Source organism: Harpia harpyja, chromosome 6, assembly GCF_026419915.1.
Source record: "Harpia harpyja isolate bHarHar1 chromosome 6, bHarHar1 primary haplotype, whole genome shotgun sequence".
Lineage (NCBI taxonomy): Eukaryota > Metazoa > Chordata > Aves > Accipitriformes > Accipitridae > Harpia > Harpia harpyja.
This window is the reverse complement of record NC_068945.1, coordinates 4,107,713-4,122,782: the sequence shown is the minus strand read 5'-3', so window position 1 is coordinate 4,122,782 and position 15,070 is coordinate 4,107,713. Positions and strand designations below refer to the sequence as shown.

General features: G+C 43.8%; 1 protein-coding gene across 1 annotated transcript; it reads right to left on the bottom strand.

Moving 5' to 3' along the window:
* Nucleotides 1-685: 685 nt before the first annotated feature.
* Nucleotides 686-14,455, bottom strand: BCL2L14 (BCL2 like 14). The gene is made up of 6 exons (XM_052790974.1): nucleotides 14,231-14,455; nucleotides 7,933-8,376; nucleotides 5,159-5,323; nucleotides 4,135-4,202; nucleotides 2,823-3,095; nucleotides 686-2,066 (listed from the first exon to the last, which is right to left on the bottom strand). Exons 2-6 carry the CDS (start codon nucleotides 8,366-8,368, stop codon nucleotides 2,025-2,027), a joined length of 984 nt encoding a protein of 327 aa, XP_052646934.1. The 5' UTR covers nucleotides 8,369-8,376; nucleotides 14,231-14,455; the 3' UTR covers nucleotides 686-2,024.
* Between the last annotated feature and the right edge of the window lie 615 nt (nucleotides 14,456-15,070).

The window sequence follows — 15,070 nt, the reverse complement described above, 5'->3', positions numbered from 1 at the left end:
AGTCTATTTTGCTGTTGGCTCCGCTCTTGGCATGAAACTGGCCCTGAGGTACCAGACTGGGGATGAAGGACAAGTGTGGGTTTAGGGCTGCTAAACCTTCAGCTGGAAAACCACACTCACAAACACAGAATTTGCACCTTGCTAAATAGCAGACTGTTGATCAAGCAGAGAAAATCAAAAAGTGACTTCCATAAGCTAGCGCCCAACTAATGGCAAACTGGTGTACGCTAGCAGACCGAGTCTAGTCTTAGTGTAATTAAAATGGAATCAGATCTAGTTCTTCAGAGCCAAAATCTAGCTAACAAACCTGCTTTAGAAGCCAATCAAATTTATAATAAAGCAGTAGCCTCTGATGTGTGGGAGGGTACAATGCCTCATATATATTTTTTTTTTCCATAGGAAAAAGATGTCGGAGAAAGATATGGAAGGAGAAGAACAACATTTTGAAATTCTGAGTAAGTTCTTGCCTCTCCCCCCACAAATCATCCCCCTTTGGGGACATCTGATGTGATCAGAAAGAGTGGATGTTCTTAAAACTAAGGGAATCTTAGATTTACAGCCAAGAGAGAGATCAAGTATTTCCCAACTCCTTTGAAGAAGGGAAACAAAGGTAACTCACTTCCACCTTCTCCATCTTTTGTTTCACATATACGTGTCCAAAGAGGCAGAGTTTGCTACGCATGAGTTGAAAGCATAAGGTTTATTAGAAAAATACTTGATCTTTGGTAGCGTTGCATATTTTACACATCCGGTTAAAATGCTTTTCATCATTTTCATTCAAATTCATGATTTGTTAATAACTTCTTCATGCAATCTTTGTAGTTAACGTACTTGTACACATAGAATTGAGCACCCGTAATGGAAGGTTATCTTACCAAGAGGCAGAGAGCCTGTTCAGGAAATATCACCTGTTTGTACTGAAAAGTGACAGAAGCGATACCATGGTTTTACAGCTTCAGCAGATGTCCTGAGTTCCCTCTTTCTCCTCTGGGAATTTTTGGGGGATGGAAATCCCAAAGTCATCAACTAAATGGGCCACAAACCAAGCCTCAAAATCATCAATAGTTTCACTGGCATCCACCTCTACTCTAAATGATGCACTGTTATTCCTTCCACTGCCACACATAGAGATTCAAGAACTCTAATCAGATCGCTTGTTTTCAATGGCTGAAGGGCCAGTTCAATTTACAGAGAAATCTCTGAGATTACACATAGCATTGAGCTCCTTCTGAATAAGGAGGAAAACTGACACAGTAGGATAAGTTTTAATTTTCTTGGACTACAAAGCTCTCCCAATGTTTGTATCTTCCACATTAATGGACAAAATAATGCTGCAAAAGTCAACATCTATTGTGCTATGCTTTGAAGGGCTTTAAAACAGAAGAGTTTGAATTAAAAGCATCTGTAGGTAGATCATGTCTATTTTCTTGGGGGAATGGGGAAGGCACTGGGGTAAAAAGCGCTCATTAACCTTACTCAGTCCCTTTCAGAAGTATAAAATGGCATCAGTACGTTGGAGAATCTAATCCGGGTGGGGAGGAAACTGATAGAAATGTGTGGGTGTGTCTTCTAACAAGGTACAGAGGCACTGATAACGGATTATACCAGTATGAACCACACAAAACTAGCAGCACTTGTCTCACTTGGTTGATGTTTGATCACAGTCCAGTGGTTCTTGATTGCGTACTTGGATATTTTCCTCTGGTTGGCACTTTAACATCCATCCATAGGAGTAGTGGCAAGCATCTCCACTCAGAAAGGTACCTAAAATCACTATCTGTGGAGCTGAATGCTCCAGGGAAGTTGAAGGTGCCTTCATATCCACTGAAGAACGCTTCTACATCAATACCAACTTTAAGAAAGTGCAATTGTACCCATCAGCGCTAGCCATGCAACACTTCAACCTCCCGTGGAAAAAAATAAAAATACATAGCTACTAATCATTCTGGCATCAGATTGTGGTAAAATCCTGCATGTTCCTTAACTGAAGGCTCCTGCGCCCTGAAGAATTAATTCAGTCATGATTACTCTACTTCATCCTGATCCAGTGAAGTCAGAGCCTTCTCCTGTAACATAGAAAGAAGACTTACAATTATAAAAGCAGTGAGGACCCACATCCTAATTTCAACTCTGCTGAGGTCAGTCAGTAGGTTTGCCAGTAGGATTTCCTGACCTCACATGCTATCTATTCCAATGGACACAGGCCGTACAGCTGCTGAATGTTTCCATTCATTTCACGAAGCACGAAAGGACCAGGATCTCCAATGCAAGTGCCTCCCAGCAAATCCAGGTAATTGAGCTGTGAAGGGCAGCAGCTCAGCACCACTGCTGGCAAAAGAGCACCTTGCACAACTGGCTTTGAAAGAAGGATATGAAGATACAGAGATGCCTTTGTGTACAGGGCAAGTGGAAGCGTACCACACTGTAAGGGCAGACTGGATGAACTGCTGAACTACTATGCTGTCCCCACAGCCTGCCAACGGCACACTACCAGGGGGAAGTACAGGATTAGGGCAAGCATGAATTTTGCTGGTATTTCTCCCAGGCTTCAGCTATTTGTGGTTGAGAGACTGTCTGTGCTAGGAATGCTGTTTTATACTTAACAACGCTCTGTGAATGTCTCCTATTGATTTTTGGACCTATGTAAATAGAAAGCTTGCATCATAGAAGATGTCTTGTAGCAAGTAATTCCACAGCTGGAGTACACACTGTGTTAAAGAATTTGCAGTTTGGTTTGCATCTGGCCCGTGTTAGTTCTGTAAAAGTGTGCTGCTTCAAGTTGCCTTAGACTCTGCAGAAGTCAAGGGAAGCAAAACACATACCCAGCCACCCTGGTCCTGAATCCATGGCTTGAAGTGTTCTCTGAGGTACTTTAATCCGAAGCCCAAGACCAGGTTCATAGGATGGTTATCCACAGCGGTAAGTCTGGTGGCAACTTCCATTGTAAAGGCAACTTTCGTGCATTGTACTTGGCCTTCTGGCTCACTTGTTGAATCTGCTGAGACATCCTCCAGGAACAAATCAGTGACCCTCTTGAAGAAGGTGTAGGACAGCATATCTGTAAAATGCTGATAGAAAACCCTGTCCTTTTTGATCTGAAAATAAGAATAAGGATTGGTTAAATTGAGCCACTTTCACTGGAATTGCTTTCCCCATCTCACTGGGAAAGGAGAGCATCTCTAGGTAATACATGCAATATAGTCTAATGGTGGTGGTGAATGCAACTGATGACACACAAACCCCACACCTCACTGCAAAGCTGCTCCTTCAGGCTCTGGAGGTGGCTCTATAGTTTTGCCTCAAAAAAAAAAAAAATTCTTCAGGTCTTTTTGCATTTGAATGAGAGAAGCAGAGACAGAGAAAGCAAAACAAGTGTGACACTGATATTGAGACCTGCAGGTGAGGAGGCATGGGAATACAGGAGGAGTGGGAAGATTACGGTAAAGGCAAGGTTGTGAGAAATGCTGGCAACAGCTGCCATGCTAAGCTCCTTTTGCTCAGTCACGGTCTTTGTGATGCTTCTTACTGCACCTGGGTACCTCTCTGCTGCAGGAGCTGAGCATGTCCTCCATGTGGGAGTCTACCTTTACAGAGCAGAAGGGGCAGCTAAAGAAGGGAGTAAGAGGAACAAGTACCTATATTTTTAATAGAGGAAAACATCCACTCCGTCTCAAGGACTCATGCCGGGGTTCTTGTATAGCTTTTGGGCAGGGCTTTCAAAGGGCACTCAGAAGATTTATTTCCCTACAGACACACTCAAAGCTGTAGAGTTTTCTCCCTCTGCTGGGAACAGCTTGTATGCCAAATTTAATGTAAGCACAAACATTTCTCAGAGTCAGTTGAGTGCTCGACATCCCATGAAACTCAGTGGGAATGAGGCAAGTGACTCCTCTTTTAAATGCACAACATTTTTGTTGCCTTCTTCCCACACCCCAACAGAGATCTCTGCTAGTCCTCTGGTCTTAAGAAAGATTTCAGGATGAATGGTGATGTTTTCAGAAAGCCCTAGATGTGGAAAGCGAAGTTCAGGATAGAGACAGAGTGCGCTGGCTTATAAAACATTCACTCCCAAGAGAAGTGTAATCTCTCTCTCACGCTCTAGCCTGTGTAGCTTCCGAAAACAGGAGGAGTTACCTTTTCTTCTAGTTGGTCCCCTGATTGTCTTAACAGTGAAACTATTGTTTGTATTATCTTTTCTTCATCTGTTAAAGAAAAGAGTAGCATAAATATCGCAGCCTTCTAGTAGGATCCAGATAGCAAATGATGGCAAAAGCCCTTGTGTCGCTTAATCATGAAAACAGCTGCTAGTTTGTGGCAAATTTACAGAGTTGTGTATGCAGGCTTTAAGCTGAAGCTCACTGTTCTAGTCTGCGTGGAGTAAGCAATGCTGTTCCTCCACCTGCCTGATGTTTTGCTCCAGTTAAGAATCTGGGAAAGAGCAGGGGCTTTAACATCCCACTGCCAGCCCTTTGGGCTTTGAGGTATGTCTGATAGCAAGCCAGAACAAAAGAGCAGCTAGCAAAGCCCATGAAAATAGACTTAAAATTAGGGGGGAAAAATCCCCTCATCGTTACCAATTACACCTCCTGCAACTCATTAGGACAAACTCTGGGTTTGCCAGATTAAAGAAAATGCAAGTATGGCAGGATGCCTCTTGTAACCAGAAATCCCTAGAAAGCTTGCATTAAAACTAAATCTCTGCAGACGTCATGGAAGACAAGCAGTTCAGACTTTTAACAGAGATTGTTGAGCAGTGTTGTCCCGTCACTGAAGAGGGATTCGCCAAGACATTATTGCCCCAATGACTGGTCTGTGGCCTTTGAGCCCCGGTGTAGTGCTCGGTCACCAGTACTGCCACTCCTACCACAGCTCTGTCACCTTATGTCACTGCCTTCATCCTCCTTTTCTCATGTCACAACTCCTTGGCTTTTTAAGGATGCTTCCTTTACTTGCAGTAGCAGGCAGGACTTGTTAGAGGACTGCAAGAGCAGTCCCTGAAATGTGGACAACAGAGCAAGAACCAGCAGAGCAAACTTCCTTCTTCACAGCATCTTACCGCAGAAGTCCTGAGTGCTTCACCATGTCTAAGAGAAAAATGCCTCAGTGTGCAATCCCAACCTGACATACTGCCTGTGAGCATGAAATTCTTCACCCTTACCATGTTCCTCGCCCTCACTTCCATCAGTAGCATTGCTATTGTCTTGTTCCAGACACAGGGCTTGATGCGTTATCTGGAATGACGCATCTGAAGGAGATTCCTGGGATCTGGAAGTAACAAGCTTGGCAAGTTTGTCTGCAATGTGGTTGACATCTGCTGTTTCACCTGTTTGGGAAGGAGGGTGGGAAATAAAGGCGGCAATTAATCTTTCCAGGAAATAATTCAGTGATTTACTTGTTTACATGCCCCCTGAGGTGGAGTTGCCCAGAGGATACCAAGAGATACATTTCCCCGTGCTGGGCCTTTGCTATTGCTTGAGATCAGCTGGTAATAATTTAGAGAGACAAGTCATGCAGTACAGCCCCTCTTTAGTATCTGAGCAGCAGCTAGCTATACAGAGGCCATACAGAAGCAAGTGTGAGTGTAGCTTACTAGCATACATCCTTGCAAGCCAGAAGCACATCATGTATTACGAAACATGAGTACTGCTCTTATAGGACTGTGAATCTTAGACTGTAGTTGTATTGCCCATGATTAGTTCATCTATAGGTCCAGATTCAGAAAAGATGGTGTATTTGAACGCTCTTCACTTGTTTTCACAGGCTAATCCTGAGCAAGGGAGAAGCAGACTTCACTTCAGAGGCACCTCTGGCACAAAAGCTTCTCGTGTCCTTGACACCGTTTTATTAAGCTGACATGAATATTGGGAGAACTCAGCAACCAGACTGGCTGTATCCACCTTGTGTAATAACCCTGTTCAGGACCCTCACCGACTGAAGGCATTGCTCCTTGAGGGGACGCCGACAGGAATCCTGCTATAGTAAAGAGAGCAAGAGGAGCTGTTGCAAGGTTTGTTTCATCTAAAAGGTGCTCTTCCTCACAATTCGCGTTACAGAGTTTGGGATGCAAAAAATCTCCCCGCCACCATTGCCAAGTGGCAGCTCCTGCATGACCAGCAGACATCTGGTCTGACCCATAACGTGTAAAATTCACAAGCAGAGTTTATTGTGAGGGCAGCAGGGGTTAATGCAGCCAATAAAAACTGCATTTCAAGGCTGCTGAATCAACCCCAAGACATTTCCATCTCCTCATCTGCCTGGAGAGCTTGTCAGGGAGCTGCTAAACTTCTAGGAAGGGGATCGGGCTGTTCACGGCTTTGGAAACCTAAGATTAGGCAACTGGTTTTACATTGAACAGGCTTTCGATTTAGATGGGTAATCCTCCAAAGCACCCCCATTTGCTCTAGAATGGCCTGACCAAGCTTGCAGTGCAGCTGCTAGCAGTGTAAGTGAATAATAATAATAATAATAATGATGATGATGATGATAACGATAATGTTTTAGGAATTGGTCCAGCAAGCTGCTGAAGGGCAGGCAAAGCCCAGATTTGAAGCCAAGCAGGATCCTCAGGGAGGTTAACACCCAGCATGGGGAAGTTTTACCTCGAGGCCATGCTGCCACCCGTGCTGCGGGGAACATGGCAGTGTATTGGCAGGGCCATCAAGTGATTGCACCCAAACTCTCAAGTGCTTTCCTTGGCAATGTGAAAATAAAATGGACATAAAAAGGCATATCTGGATGCAGACATATGTCTCTGGCAACCAAATAATGGAAAGTTATAGTTATTTCCCCCTAGCAAAAGGCACTGGGCTGAGGCAGGGACCCTTTCTTGAGAGACAGAGCTGGATTTAGCAGCAGGGAGGGTTACGGGCTTGGTGGGTAGGAGCTGGCCCTCAGGACAGTTAAACTGATCAGGGATGGGGCATTAGGCTGGAGAAGTCAGTGATGGATAATTTTTAGAAATATCTTTAAATGCAGTGTAAGGGGAGAGCAATTGCTGCGAGTCCAACAGTATCAAGCTGGCACAAATTAAACAAAAAAAACCCTACCTTATGTATATGAAAACAATATGGCAATCTATCATATACTGTATATGGCAACTTAATGGGGATACCTCATCCTCCTCGCTCAGTCTTGTATGAGAATTTAAGGTAATAGTTATTATCCAGAGCAGAAAAGGTCAAATCTCATTGCCTGCAGTACAGCACCTGACGTGGGGCTGGCTTTGGGGGCTGGGGTACAAGATGTTTACATGGATGGGATCCCTGGATGTCGGATGGATTACAGCCACCTACCACCTCTTCTTCCAACAGATGGGAGGGCAGGTTCCGACTTACACATAATAGCAATGTGTAAGGGAGGCTTAAATAGCTCTGGAAGACTGTTTCCGTTTAAGATATATGGTGGGGTTATGAGAGGTGGCCCAGAGACACGGGTTGCTCTGTGCTTGAGGCTGGTCACTGCCAACTGCTTGGCACCAGAGTTTCAAGCAGAACCTAGCACTTCTGTCTTTAGTGTGAAATACTTATCACATGATAAAGCTCCTTGGACGGGCCTTCAAACAACTTCTCTTCCTTGATTTTAGTGTGGAGGTATTCAGTCTGACCAGTGTTTTATGTTTTCTTTTTAGCCAGGTATGAAAAAAAAAAAGCCAATGCTTGTGAAAAAAACCACCTGTGCAATTATGTGATACTTACCACCATATGATGGAAAACAGAAAAGCCAGTCACAGGCGTGAATCTTGTGTTTGCAAGCACTACTGAAGAGCTGGCAATCTGCCTTCCTAACTGGAAATCAATAGAGCTAGGATAAGAGGTGACCAAAAAGTGAAAGAAACCACCTTCCTCCTCCTGCCTTTCCACAGGCCACCAGCCATTTTAGCTCTTTAGAGAGAGATTTAAAGACAAACAGCAAAAGGAAAGAACTAAGACATACTTGTCTGATGCTGAGAATTCCCTTCTTGAAGGCTCTCAGATTGTGCCTCAGAAACAGAGAAACCTGCCGTGTGATCTTGGTGTGATGACAGCATTTGGGGCTTTTCCTGCTCTTCTCTGCCACAGAGAAAAGTTAGGCAATATCCTGGCAAGTATTTTCTTTTTGATTGCTTTTTGCTGTGCTGTTGCATCATGCCACCCTGATAAACTACTCTTTGGCTTGGTCCATCTTTATCCCTTTGATGGTCAGTCTTTACTTTTGTCCCAATTAAGGACGATGATTTCTGCACATTAGCCTCATTTTTCAGAAGTTTCCCGTATTTACTGACAGATAACCGCCGCTGGGCGTAGGCCATTAGGATCTTGTATTCTATGCTGTCTCGCTCATCATCTTCCAGCGGTATTTCTTCCATACTGACATCTTTTGGCAAAGACATCTTGGTTCCTGCAAGAACATATTCTTAGTTTTAATGGCTTAGGGAACAGCCTGTTTTTCATGAATACCAACCAGTACTTGACATTTCTACAGAACCTTTCACCAAACACCTTATAAACCTCAGTGATGTGAAGAATATTGCAGTGCCCAGGAGCCAGAGAAGCACTGTTTTCTAGAAAGAGAATTTGGTTACCGAGAAATAGCTCAGGTGGCAATCAAGGCCATCAAAGAACGGGAACAAGAGACCCGATACATTGCTCTTAATTGCATTTGGTGGCTTAGACAGGAAAGGTGAGGGAATTCAAGGAGTATTCAATAGTCGGGGTGCAGTGCATGAAAAGAGGAAAGCTCGTAACAAGAATAACTGATTCTTGGGGTGGAAAGAAAAAAGATTCATCAAAGCACTGCAGAGGAAAAGCCTATACTGCAGCTCAAATTAGCAAGCATCTAAATGCATGAGAATTGTGCTTTCAGAGGAAGCTTTGACAAATTCAGGCCCTGAGTACTCTAGGTAAGAAAGCAAACAAGAGTTAGTCCAAACATTAGGAAAAATTATGATATTCACCTGTCATAATTTTCTCAACTGCCCTTTCACTTTAGGGGACCCGAGTCAACAATCTTGCGCATTTGTGTGCAGTGGATGGTGTGGTGGCACTTATCTAGTGTAACTTGTTCGTGTCCAAATAAACATACCCACCCCACAGCAGGCACATGCATTATGCCACCTTCCTGTTTCCCTATGCATTGTAGCTCATCAAGCCACAGCATGAAAACACTCTTAAATCTTTGCTTAGCACTAGACCCATTTGCCACCCAGCCTTCTGGAAGCCAGAGCAACAAGAGGAAGAAACGGGAATGATCGGCTGTGATGTAGCGACCTGGCTGCTGTGCTTTTTTTTATTCCCAAAAAGGTGTCTTCTGCAGAGCCCAGGTGAGGTTTTAGTTGTTTGAGCAGGCAGCCCTGACCACTGACAGCAGGCTTTCTCTGCAACACCCACACAGAGTGGAACAAAACTATGCACGTATCCAGAAACTGTCACTGGAGCTTTGAATGTAATGCTACTGCTGAAGTTCTGTCCTGTGAAGGGCCCAGGATTGCACTGAGACCTCTTGCTCACAAGGTTGTGCCAAGGCGAGTTCCTGTTTGCTGGACATTGCTGGGGCAGTTTGGAGGCTGGGGGAGAAGGGGCGAGTTCCCCTTCTCTTGCTAGTTGCTGCCTTGAGATACTCAAAGGGTCAGCAGGAGCATTGCATCTTCTCACAGCATTTGTGCAGGCAGCTTTAATGAATCTGCAAGGGAAACTGAAAGCCCAGCAGAAAAAGGTCAGCAAGAGACTGTTACAAGAAACAAACTAAGTGGAGGAAAAGAAGTGGAAGCTAGACATACAGGAGAAAAAAAGGAGAACTGAAATGATGCAAGACAGGCATGGGGTTGGTGCTTCTTCACTGCTGTGCCTAGGAAGGGAGCGCTGATGAGCATACCACCCTCAGGATGCAGGGGAGCAAAGGTAAGACCTTTTCTGTGCCCTGTGATTGTATGAGCCCATCTTCCAGTGCAAACAAGAGCAGCTTAAAGAGTGCACTGCACTTCCCAGTGTCTCCACTGCACAGAAAGCAGGGCTCCGGCAAATCCCTTCAGCTAGCCAATGAGCCCGGGAACAGGCACTTCCCTTTGACCTGGAAACCAGACCAAGCATTTATTTCGTTTTGAAGTTTGTCAGAAATAGAGAGAAAATTTTAAAGGCTATGCCTTTCTTTTTCATTATTTAATACTTTATTCAAGCTCAGGTTCCTCCTTGAAAAAGATTTAACTTCAACCTTCACATCAGACACCAATGCTACTTAAAACAGCATAGCCTTCCCCACCATGGGCACTCTTTATAGATCTAAAATAATTTGTGTAACATTCAGATGTACTCATTTTTCACTAATATAAAACTATAAATAACAATATAAAAATAGATAAACCATATATAAAAATAACTATATATATATAAAAATATAAAGTAATTATACAAAAGAATATAAAAATTCATTCCCTAACAGCAAAGGGAATTACCAGTAGTAGCATTAAAAAACCCTTACAGCCCTGTACACTGGGCTATTACTTATATGTTGAGAACAGTCCTACCCAAGGTGGCTGTACAGATAAGAATCAAATAAGAGTTCAAAGGTTGGTCTCCTAAACGAGGCTAAGTGCAGACCGATAGCAGGAGGTAGGGTATTATTACAGCTTGCTGGTACGTAACATCAAATAAGCGCTTGCACACCAGATGCAGCTGTATAGCTAAGTCTGCACCTCGCTCTGATGGGGAACCTCTGAGAAATGAAGCAAATTATGTTGGTAAAAATGTGGTATTGGAGCTTCCTTACTGGGACTTTTTTGAGCACTGACATCTCAGTAAGAAATCTCGCTCCTGTGTATACAACAAGGCCAGAGGAGCATAAAAAAAGAACAAGGAGTCACAGTTTATAGCTCATTTACGCCATTACTTACAAATAGCAAGAAAAGGGGTATCACCACATGCTGGCGAGCGTTTCTAAAGAAGACTGCCAGTAGCTAACTTGGTTTTTCAGTTCATTTTAAAGTTTGAAATGTTAATTGGTGACTTATGGCTTTCTTTAGACATACTTCTTCATACTATAATCATGTTATTTTTCCAATGTCCCGTCTGGTGTGGGCCAGAGGTGAGCCAGGCCTTTTGCAGAAGCAGCACTCACTTTGCACGAACTCTTTCTCAGAAATGAGTTTTTACAAAGAATGTTTTTTAATGCAAGCATTGATTCAGTTTGACAAGTACTTGGAAGTCCTGCTAAAACCCAAATCTGCATATTATTTCCTAGAATGATTAAAAGAAACTCGGAGAATCAGATTATGGAGAGTAGCAGCACGGTCTCATTCTGTCTACTTAAAAACTCTGGTCTAAATTATTTATCTTCTGGAGCTTGCAGGCTCCGAGGGAGCAGTGTTACCCCCTCCCTCTCTACTCTCCTCCAGACATTTTCCTCCCATTGCCAAATGTCACATCCACATGCCATTTCCCAGAAAACGGAAACTGAACTGCCAATGCTTATAGTGGTACATTTAGCTATAACCCTCCATCCACTTCAAGAATTACCTGCCAGGATGGAGAAATTTGACAAAAACACAGATGGACTTCTATGAGCAGCACGACCAATAAAACCCGCTTTCCTGTGGAGTCTCTGAGAGCCGGTACTGGCTAAACTTGCACAAGTCCACAAAAATACCCCCCAAACTTGTAGCACTGTAACACCACTCTGGGCCAATTGCAATGGTTGTCAACTAAAAGCTTGAGAAGTTTATTATACAAGGCTGAGTGGGGGGTTACAGAAAGAAAACCATAAAAAGAGAGATAAACTAGCAACGTGACTGTTTAATCTTTATTAGGAGGAAGCATAGCCTGGAGGCTCAAGTATAGATGAAATAACTGTTGGTTTGGAGGGCGTCCAGCTATAGGCCTGTGAGAGGCAAAACTGGACCAAGTGGTGTCCTGGCTATGCCCTTTCTCAACAGTTGTTGTATTGGTGTTATTTATTGATATAGAGTTGCATGTATAGCAGCAAACCACCATGGCAGCTAACTCTACAAGTCCTCTTGGCCCATGCTCACCACAGACCCCGTTTGAGCCCAAACTTGGGGGCTGCACTCGTGCTTTCCCAGCTTCTCCTCTCCTCCCAACCCCGCTGGCATGCCTCCCGTCCTTCCTCCTTGGGTGCCCACAGAGCACAGACAAGCTCTACCACTATTTCTTCCACAGGAAGGTTCATCTCCCTGCCTCACGGGCAGCCCTGGGATTTACCTCCAAAAGGCTTAGAGCCCTTGCCAAAGCAGAGGCAATGTCAGTGCTGACCCTGCTGTTTGGCTCAGTTCCCTGTCACGTATGCTCTCACCAGCCCTAGCAAGTCCCAGGGAAGCACAGGTAGCTGAAGATGGCTCTGCAGCAGGAGGCAGTTCCTGCCCTGAAAGGCTGAATAAACAAAGCAGAAAGAAGTGAAAGAGACCCCCCCAAAATGATCATAGAATCGTCATAGTATCATAGAAACATAGAATAATTTAGGTTGGAAAAGATCTTTAAGAGTCCAGCCATAAACCTCACACTGCCAAGTTGACCACTAAACTCCTAAGCGCCACGTCTACACATCTTTTAAATACCTCCAGGGATGGTGACTCAACCACTTCCCGGGCAGCCTGTTCCAATGCTTGATAACCCTTTTGGTGAAGAAATTTTTCCTAATATCCAATCGAAACCTCCCCTGGCGCAACTTGAGGCCATTTCCTCTCATCCTAACTAACAATCCTTGGTTTTTTAGTCCAAGATGTTCAGGTCTGGTCTGGTGCTCCTCTCTCAGCCAGCAGAGACAGAAATGCGGTTACTGGCCTGGGACACAAGTTCTAAATAAAACACTTTATTTTTGAGGCAATGCTGGAGAAAGGCCCTAACAATAAAAGCACTGCCGTTTACCTCACTGACACATTCCAGGTGCGGGTCTTTCCCTTCAGCTCTGCTCTCACGTACCGAGGAGCAGATTGGGGCACATGGTAGTGAAGTCTCCCATGAAAGGGGAAGCAAAGGCCAGGATTCCGTTCCCAGCTCTTGAAGCTAGATCCTTTTCTCTGGGTGGATGACCCTAACTTACTGATAGGTCTCGTGCAGAAAAGCAGAACCATCACAGGTCCCCAGAGTTCATTAGTATGTAAGCAACACACTTTGCCAAAGAAATATTTTGTACATATCAAGTCAGTCATTCTCATAAAACCCTTACTGCATAGGTATTGTCTGTGCAAGAGAGGCTGAACCATTTTACAGGTGCTGTGGAAAGCTGGTTCTACAGACAAGTGCACCAGAAAGGACCTCTCCACGTGGTACTGCAATACAGTTGCCTCTGGGACGGAAAGCAGTAACTTGCAAGCTGAAGTATTATGTGCCCCTTGTTTAATCTTAACTAAATAGGACACAACGTAATTAGTGAAGGTGGAGTTACACTAGGATGCCAGGCAAAACATCCCTAGTGGCAACAGATTTTTCATGAGAACTGTTGTGCAACAGATAAAATGCATGCTATATAAAAAGGTCTACGCTGATACATGTCTTTCAGAAGAGAATTTGTCTGCTGGTCTGCGGCTGTCCAGAAGAATTTCCCATCTTCAAAGCTGAGAGGCTGCCAAAGACTCAACCTCTAGAAGAGAAGCAATGCACTACTTGGCTTTCAGCACCAGCAGAAATGGTAAGGCACGTTATTTATGACCTCCAGTAGACTAAAGTGGCTGTCACTGTGCAGCAAAGATCTGGGAGCAAAATGGGAAGAACAGATCTGGTTACTGATGATTTCAGGGGAGCGTAGCACCTGCTGAATCACCTCCACCATTTACTTGCTTGGATTAGAGTTTCTTTCAGTTGTAAATGAAGGCATTTTACCAGCAAGAGGTGACCTAGCTTGAACAGGGTTGACCTGTAAGAATTACGTGGTGAGGATTTAAGTCTACATGAATACACTGGGGTAGTCCCAAATTCTAAATTCAACTTTCCACAACTAACTGTAGTGTGATTGGCAGAAAAGGACTTTGTTCTCCTTGGATAGATATGTTAATCTCTTCTTTCAAAAGCAGACAGCCAACAGCAGCAAAGCTTGTATGGCAGCTCCAAAAGTCCCAAGGCAGTTCCTTCCCTTTTTGACACCACAGCTAAACCTGAAACCATTGTTTGGTACCTAAATTAACGAAGATAAATATAGCCATTTAATCCATATACAAATAAGATTCAGAGAGTCTCGTGCTGGATTATATACAGCCAAACACCATACAAGAGAAACCAAGTTCAGGGAAGAAAAGGGGGTTTATTACCTTCCAGGTCTATTGCATCAACAACCCTGGGTACCCGCTGATCTCAATTCTTTCTTCTCCTCTTCCAGTGGCTAGGCTTGTTTTGCTAGAGCTGGCCTTGCAAGCACAGCACTTCCCTTCAGAAACCTGAAGTTCACTTCTTTTATTTAATATTTTCAGTCTTTCATCAAAACATGTGTTCATAAGCTTCCACTAAGAAGGGTGCTGCACTTGCAATAAAAAAAAGTGCCCCGTGTACTTCCTTATGAGAACAATGTTCAAACTTGTCAGCTCACTTATAAAAAGCAGAAAGGGTAGGGCCGGCCCCTCCCACACGTGACTTGTTCTCAGCAGTGCACCAGGCAAAGGGGGAAAAAAGTCTATAGCTCTTTGGGGCTTCTTGCCAAACGCTATCTTTTATTTTTTTTTCCTTCCAACCCCTTTTTTTCTCCATGGTACAGGTCGAATCAAATCATCATTTTGATACAGGAGGGTTTTTTTAAGTGTTTTGAAAACAGTTCTTCTATAAAGAACTGTAAAGTAGTCTATGCTTTTTCATATGTCGTTGCATTTTTTTTCCAAAATCACGTTAAACATTAATTAGATAAGATTGCTAAAATACTTGCAACAGCGACATGGTATTGCTCTTGTAACTTGCGGACCAAACTTGTGATTTTGTTACCCGTATAACTAACCCAAGTTAGTCGAGTCAGAAGCACACATCCATATGAAGAGAGATTTTCACCATGCCACTGATCTTCCATTTTTGAAATAAGCCTGTAGATGAAGTTGCAAGCTAGGAAGGGCCTGGTGCACACGGAACAGCCAAAGAGGGTGAACACTTGCCTTTATCTGAGGCAG